General features: G+C 36.5%; 1 protein-coding gene across 1 annotated transcript; it reads left to right on the forward strand.

The window, feature by feature from the left end:
• Positions 1–804: 804 nt before the first annotated feature.
• psma6l (proteasome 20S subunit alpha 6, like) lies at positions 805–6994 on the forward strand. The gene is made up of 7 exons (XM_008426113.3): positions 805–1180; positions 3029–3123; positions 3404–3485; positions 4247–4402; positions 4710–4888; positions 5224–5318; positions 6303–6994. Exons 1-7 carry the CDS (start codon positions 1105–1107, stop codon positions 6358–6360), a joined length of 741 nt encoding a protein of 246 aa, XP_008424335.1. The 5' UTR covers positions 805–1104; the 3' UTR covers positions 6361–6994.
• Positions 6995–7295: the final 301 nt, after the last annotated feature.

Consider the following 7295-nt stretch of genomic DNA (forward strand, 5'->3'; position numbering starts at 1 on the left):
CTCTCTGACGCACAGTGAAGGAAGCGCGATCAAGATCTGAGATCTTCAAAAAAAGAATGGAGGTGGTCAAACCAAAGAATGGTCATTTGGATGACTGCTGAAAGTTCATTGTCTGTGCCGTTGAATATAAATCATGTGAAACCAACACTAGGCATTGTTAGAAAAAGGTTAAGTACTTTTAGTGATAAGTTCTAGTATTTAATTCACTTGATCTCTAAAAGGCTCAGCAGATAGAAAATATATTTATTTGAACAACAAAGCTTGTGTAGAAACAATAAATCTTTGTAGGTTTGTGTCTGGTGCATTATTGGATAAAATATGTTTCTAATAAAGTGAATAAACTTAACAAACGTCAGATACTCAACATGAATAGAGTATCCAGAAATTGTACTGGAGTAAGAGTATAATTAGAATAATACTACTGAAGTAAGAATACAAATTGCAGTGTTGTAAAACATTTCCAAGTCCTCCTAACAACCTGTTTCTACAAAAGAAAACCCACTGTGCAGTTTCGTTTACATCTGTTATTCAATCATAGGTAAAACTTTTTTCTTTGTATTTTGTCAAAATTGTACAGCTTAATATTTTTATATCCGTTCTTTGTTGTTATTATTATTCCTTATACATGGAAATTTTCCCACTGAGGGGCTGAACATGGCCCCCCTTGGAAAACGTCGTGGATCCGCCCCTGGCGGAAAAACCTGCGGACCCAGCAGCCCTCCAGAAAGAGTTGGATGCCTCAGGAGGAACGAGAGTCAACATTTCCCACCTTTAAGTGCATCTTTCGTGTTTGACCCTCCTAAAATGGCCACCTTTTAGTCAGGTGAAAAGCAGGGTCATTAACTTCCTTGTTTCCTTGTTGCTGCCGTCCAATGACTGAGAGAGGAACGGAGCGGCTCTGAAATGTAACTGAAAGAGAAAGTAAAAAAGAAAAAAACTCAGGGAAGTCACTCCATTATCCTGCTTTATCATTCAGCGACAGCGCAGCCATGCTGTTTCCTGACTGCTAGTTCCTAAAAGTTTTATATTTATCGACTATCCGAGCCGACGCAGGTCAAATCAGCCCCCCGCTGAGTTCATCTGAGGTGAGACCGGAGGAGGAAAATGTCCCGCGGTTCCAACGCTGGTTTTGACCGACACATCACCATTTTTTCACCAGAGGGCCGACTCTACCAAGTCGGTAAGGACCTGTTTCTGGTGCTTCAGCCGACGCTAACACACCTGTGTATGATTGCTGTCTGTCAGTGGGACACTGCTGCGGCTGCGCTTCGTAATAAAGTCCCTGTTAACTTTTAGTAAGGCATAAACACGGTGTTGGCAGTTAGGTTAGCTGGTTTGTGTCTGAATGCTGTGTTAGCATCAAACTTTTATTTGTTTCATCTAAACTACACGCAGAATTTTTTATTTTTAAGTTTATTTGTAATACTTAATGCTATTGTCGGCACATATAACCGTAAACAGCAGCTTTAAAACATTATAGAAGCACGCAGGTTGCCAGGTTTGGCCTCCTGACATCACGGTGTAAGGCACGGAGGCGTCAGTCAGCCCAAGAACAAGAGGCTGTGTGCCAAGCGCTGCCTCCTGACCCTGAGTTCATGTGAATACACGCAGCTTTACCTGCTAAAATATGGCAACCAGATACATTATCCAGTTAGAATTAGGTGACACACAGTATTTTTAATTCTGCTCTCTCTCTCTTACTCGGGGAATTTATTCTTATTATTACTCATGCGCATGAATTAGAGCGTTTTTATATTACATCCAGTCCTCTGGAAAAGTATTCAAACCGCTTGAAAATGATACATGGTTTTAATTTTAAGTTTTACTGAAAAGTGTGGTGTCCATTTGTATTCTAAATCCTCCATTTTGTTCCCCTTAAATTAAATCAAGCACCATCAATTGCCTTCAAAACCCGCCTACTACGTATATGAGATTTGTGTGTGTTTAATATATTTTCAACATAAACTTAGCTGTTATCTGAAGGCCTCAGAGTTTTTTTGAGAACATTAGTGAACAAACAGCATCATGAAGATAGGTCAGGGAGAACGTTTAAAGCTGATTTAATTCATAAAACAAGATGACAAGCTTTGAGTTTCTCACAGAGCAACATTTAATTAATCTGCCAGTGAAAATTGTTTATTGGAACATAAATGGCGTACAATACAGGGTAATAATTATAGAAAACCTGCTACAAACTGCAACACATAAAAATATTGAGACTACATATATTTAACTTTCATATGAGGTGTGTAAACCTGTGTAGGGTGACTGAATTTTAATTATTTTGACACCCAGATCAGAAGACATATTTGACATAAACCAAAAACAGCATTTCAGGAAAAAAGAAAAGAAAATCCTACCAACTGTGAAGCATGGAGCTGGACATGTGATGGTTTGGGAAAGATTTGCTGCAGCAGAACCTGAACCGGAATTTTACTTTATATTGGAGGAAAAAGTGAAACAATCTGTAAAGAAATAAAACCTGAAACAGAACTGGAGTCAAAGCCCAGATATTAGACATCTCAAAGTTGGGATCTAATGTAAAGAAGAGGTTGACTTTTATATTTTTAAGTGCAACTAAATTACTTTTTATACAGAGAGAAAAGATTAGAGTAGATACTTGTGGAAAATGTGTTAGTAAAAATCCTAGAAACAAACATTTGTATCTGTCTCTGATTCTGTCTCAAAGTTTCCCAATATAAATTTTCAGAACAGTACTCTATATATGAATATTTCATTTAAAATGTTTTGTTTCTATAGACCAAATCAAGGCATGATTATGGTCGAATGGCCTAGTCAAAGCCTAGATCTGAATCTAAGTTTCCATAATTTGAGCAGCATCCATGTTTTATTTATACTGATGAGATCAACTTATTTCAAATATTTGTCCTTGAAATCAAAATATCCCAAATATTGACTGAAAAACGTGGAAATTCACATGTGGAAAAAGTTAAACATTTTAAAATGTGAAATGTTTACACACCCTGCCTTCTCTCCTCATTGTGTGTACTGGTGTGCTCCCATGCAGAGTATGCCTTCAAAGCCATCTCTCAGAGTGGGCTGACATCTGTCGGAATCCGAGGGTCGGACAGTGTGGTGGTGGTGACGCAAAAGAAAGTACCGGTAGGATATCTGACACAAACACACACATGAGCTAGAGCCAGTGAAGCTAAACACTGCTCAAGTCAGCAAACAGCTGGAACACAATACTAGTTTATGAAGCTGATCAGCAGAGTCACTCACATTACAACACCACAGAACCATTTTTAGCTCATTTGGTCAGGTATTATGGTAGATTATCCAGCATACTTTTATATTTTTGAATTGATCGGATGTGTTTAACTCACATCTACAGAGAATTACCTGATTAAAGTGGATTTTTCTTGCTTTTCTTCGACTGCAGGACAAGCTGCTGGACTCCTCCACTGTGACCAACATGTTCCATCTAACCCCTCGCATCGGCTGTGTGATGACGGGCCACAACGGTGCGTACCAACGAGGGATGGTGCAATTAATCGAATTAATCGTGATGACTCTATTACTGAAATGGTCGTCAACTAATTTAGTAATTGATTAATTGCTAACTTGAGCACACAGACTCAAAAGAGGCCATTTTCTGAAAGAACAACATATTCAGAGCAGTAATTACACCAACGCTGTACAAAAAGATTTTACATTTTGCATTTAAGATAAAAAAAATTTTTTTCTGTGAATATGTTCTACCCAAACCTCCTCTATTGGCATAATTTTAGCTTCACCTGCTTCATATTCTGTAAAAAAAAATAAAATTCCAATTAAGCACCAATTATTAATTAGTTAATCCAAAAAATAGTCAACAGCTTAGTCCTACCCTCTCTTTGAACTTTTATCAAGCAGAAAGGGCAGAGCTTTGCACATCTCGACTTTGGAAGTATTTCTTTTAGCCGCAGATGCATAATTTGCTAAATTATTGACATTTTAGTCAATAAAATGTTTATTTCTTATGTAAAAAGCAACTGTGTTCTTTGTTTATTGCATATTCTAATGCATTTCCAATATTATATAAAATAGGAACAGGTGGTTAAATAAAAAAATCTGTAGAATGTGTAGAATTTTTTATCCGATTAGTTGTCAGAATAATCAGTTACTAAAATAATCATCAGTTGCAGCCCTCGTACCATCCGTTACATATCCCTGTGATCTTCTTTGCCACTGACTTCCATTTTAAAGATGCAGGGTTACAAACCTGCTCACTTGTTTTTTGTAGCGGACAGTCGCTCACAGGTTCACCGGGCCCGAGTGGAGGCTGGAGAATGGAAATATAAGTTTGGCTATGACATCACGGCGGACGTGTTGTGTCGCAGACTGGCGGATATTTCCCAGGTGTACACACAGAATGCAGAGATGAGACCGCTAGGCTGCTGTGAGTGAGGGCTTTTATTTCTCCTTAACTGTGTTATCAACATAAAGTGTTTCAGAAATACAGTAAAAAGTATAAGAAACCATAAATAAAGTGGATAATGTTGTAGAATTTGTAGAAATGAAAAGTCACTTTGACCTTAAAGAGGGTTTTTTTTGTCAAAAAAAGTCACATTTTCTTGATTATGATTGATTTGTGAATAAAAAGATAAAAACAACTAGATGAATAATATTGACAGGGACTGTGGTTTCATTTAAAGTCTCATTATTGTGTTTTATGTTTCTTAAATCTGTCCTGTGGTTCCCTGTAGGTATGATCCTGGTGGCGATGGACCCCCAGCACGGCCCCGTCTTGTATAAATGTGACCCGGCAGGATACTACTGCGGCTTCAGAGCCACGGCGGTCGGGGCCAAACAGACGGAGGCCAACAGCTACTTAGAGAAGAAACTCAAGAAGAAGCCAGAGTTGAGCCATGACAGGGCGGTACAGGTACGTCTGAGAGAAGCTGGACATTTCGCCGGTCCATCACAGGACCACTATGGTCTTCAGTCTTTCTGTAAAAAATACCATCAGCAAAAATACTTTCATCGTTATGAAAGTTAGAACTTTTAATTTAAACTTTGAAATTGGGTCAAAAACCGATGGAGGAGTCTGTTAAGGATTGAGTTTGGTCATTAAAATGCATCAGACCAGAAATCTGTCTTTAGAATAACATTAAAGTGCTGGGAACAACGTGAAGAGCTGATTGATTAATGTGTTATTAATTCATTTTCTTAGTTTTCTAATGATTAATTTGTTTTATTCATGTTCTGTTCTTGCTACAGATGGCCATATCTTGTCTGGCCTCTGTGCTCTCGATGGACTTCAAGGCCACTGAGTTGGAGATTGGTGTAGTGACCAAAGACAAGCCTAAGTTCAGGTAATGACTCTTTGACCACGACTGATTTTTTTTCTGTAAAGTACAATTTCTTTAAAAAAAAATATACTGACCCGTTTTGATTTCTAAACCTTATTTTGTCACAAAAGGTTAACAAAATCACAGATGTGGCATAAAGCTATTTTTAATGACCAACTTTTTAAAATGTTTAAACAGGCTAAGCTTAATAAAAAGTGCCGCATTGGTAAAACAAATATAAATACAAAAATAAAATGACAGTGTTGATAGAATCAATTGTTCTTTGTGTTTCTGAAACATTCAGATTGTCTTAAAGAAGCTATTTGATTATTTTCAGATTTTGTCACTTTATGATCGTAAATGTTATGTATTTTATTGGGATTTTATGTTTTGAACCAACACAAAAGAGCTTATAATATGATTATTTGAAAAACTATAATAATATTTTTAAATGTTATTTAAAATTATTTTTATTAAATGTTAAATAATTAAATATTAACTAAGCCAATATAAATATTTGTTAGCATTTCTAATATTTAACATTACATATTACTATTTAATTAATATTAATATTATAATTAATATGGGTTTACATTATTAGTTATTATAATATAAATAATATTCTTAAATGTTTTTTATTTTTATTTTAATATATATATTTTTTATTTATTTAATTTTGAGTTTAGATTTTCTGTCAGTCGTAATCATCAAAATTACAAAAACAAAAATTATAAAAAATTGCTTGGAATGTTTGACTCTATGTGTGATGTATCTATGCAATGTCTGAGTTTCACTTTCTTAAAATATGGAATTGCTTCACCACACTAATCATTGTAGAAGTACTGCTCACTTTCTAATTATATTCCGCTATCTGCTGGCAAATAAACTACTAATAAAATACACACCACAGTTTTAATGTTACAACAGGTGAACATGTTTATGATATATAAATGCTTAAGAAAGGCCCTGTGCATCTTATAAAACCATTTCGTCCTCACCTTTCTGTAGGACCCTGTCGGAGGCTGAGATCGAAGCCCACCTGGTTGCCATAGCAGAGCGAGAGTAGAGGCGTTCTCACTGGCAGCAGTCAGCCATTCTCTAGCAGGGGTGTCAAACTCATTTTCATTTCGAGCCGCATCGAGATCATGAATGTCCTCAAAGGGCCGGTTGTGGCAGAATGTATTAATAAAACTACCCATTAGCAAACTTCGAATTTGCAATTTACTTCTTAAAACAACTTTTTAACATTTTTCTCACATTGATGTAATTTGATCCCATATGAATGAAAACAGATTTGACTTCTCTGATAATGTAATATTTAAACACACGTAGAGATAGCTACGGTGGGCCGGATTTGGCTTGCGAACCTCGAGTTTGACACCTGTGCTTTACGGCATTTCATGTTCAGTGCAGCTGCACCGCCGATCGCAGTCTGAAAACAGAAAACAGCTTCCTTCTCTCTGGGTGTCAGGAGGATGGATCATGTGCATCTGATAGTGAAACGCTGTTGGAAAAGGTTGATGGATGCAGGTTCAATTCAGCTGACAACTCCAGTGAGGTTTTAATGATAAAATTCACAGCAACAATCCAACAGCTTATTTGATACTGTTTCTTTACACCCTTCTAAATTCATCAACCAGGGGACTTATTCCACCTTTGTAACAACACTTCATAATAAAACAGGCTAGAAAACAGAATAATCAGTGTACTGTCTTTCTTTGCTATTGTAGATACTTTCATTATGAAAGTAAGGAAACTGTTCTTATGAATTAAAAAGATAACTGATGTTTGTAAGCAATAAATACACATTAATTCCAGTTACTTAGAAACAGGACAACATTGTTTGGGTATTTCAGCAGGAGCTGAAATACTTTACGCGACCACCGGGTGGCAGTGTTGTGCATAAAGTCACCTTCTTCACACTGTTTCCTAATTCCTGTTTACTTGCCTATTTACAGACCTCTATTTGGACTCAGGTCAACATCTAAACTTCTTATCCTT

The sequence above is a fragment of the Poecilia reticulata genome, chromosome 13 (genome assembly GCF_904066995.2).
Source record: "Poecilia reticulata chromosome 13, P_reticulata-male-v2, whole genome shotgun sequence".
Taxonomy (NCBI): domain Eukaryota; kingdom Metazoa; phylum Chordata; class Actinopteri; order Cyprinodontiformes; family Poeciliidae; genus Poecilia; species Poecilia reticulata.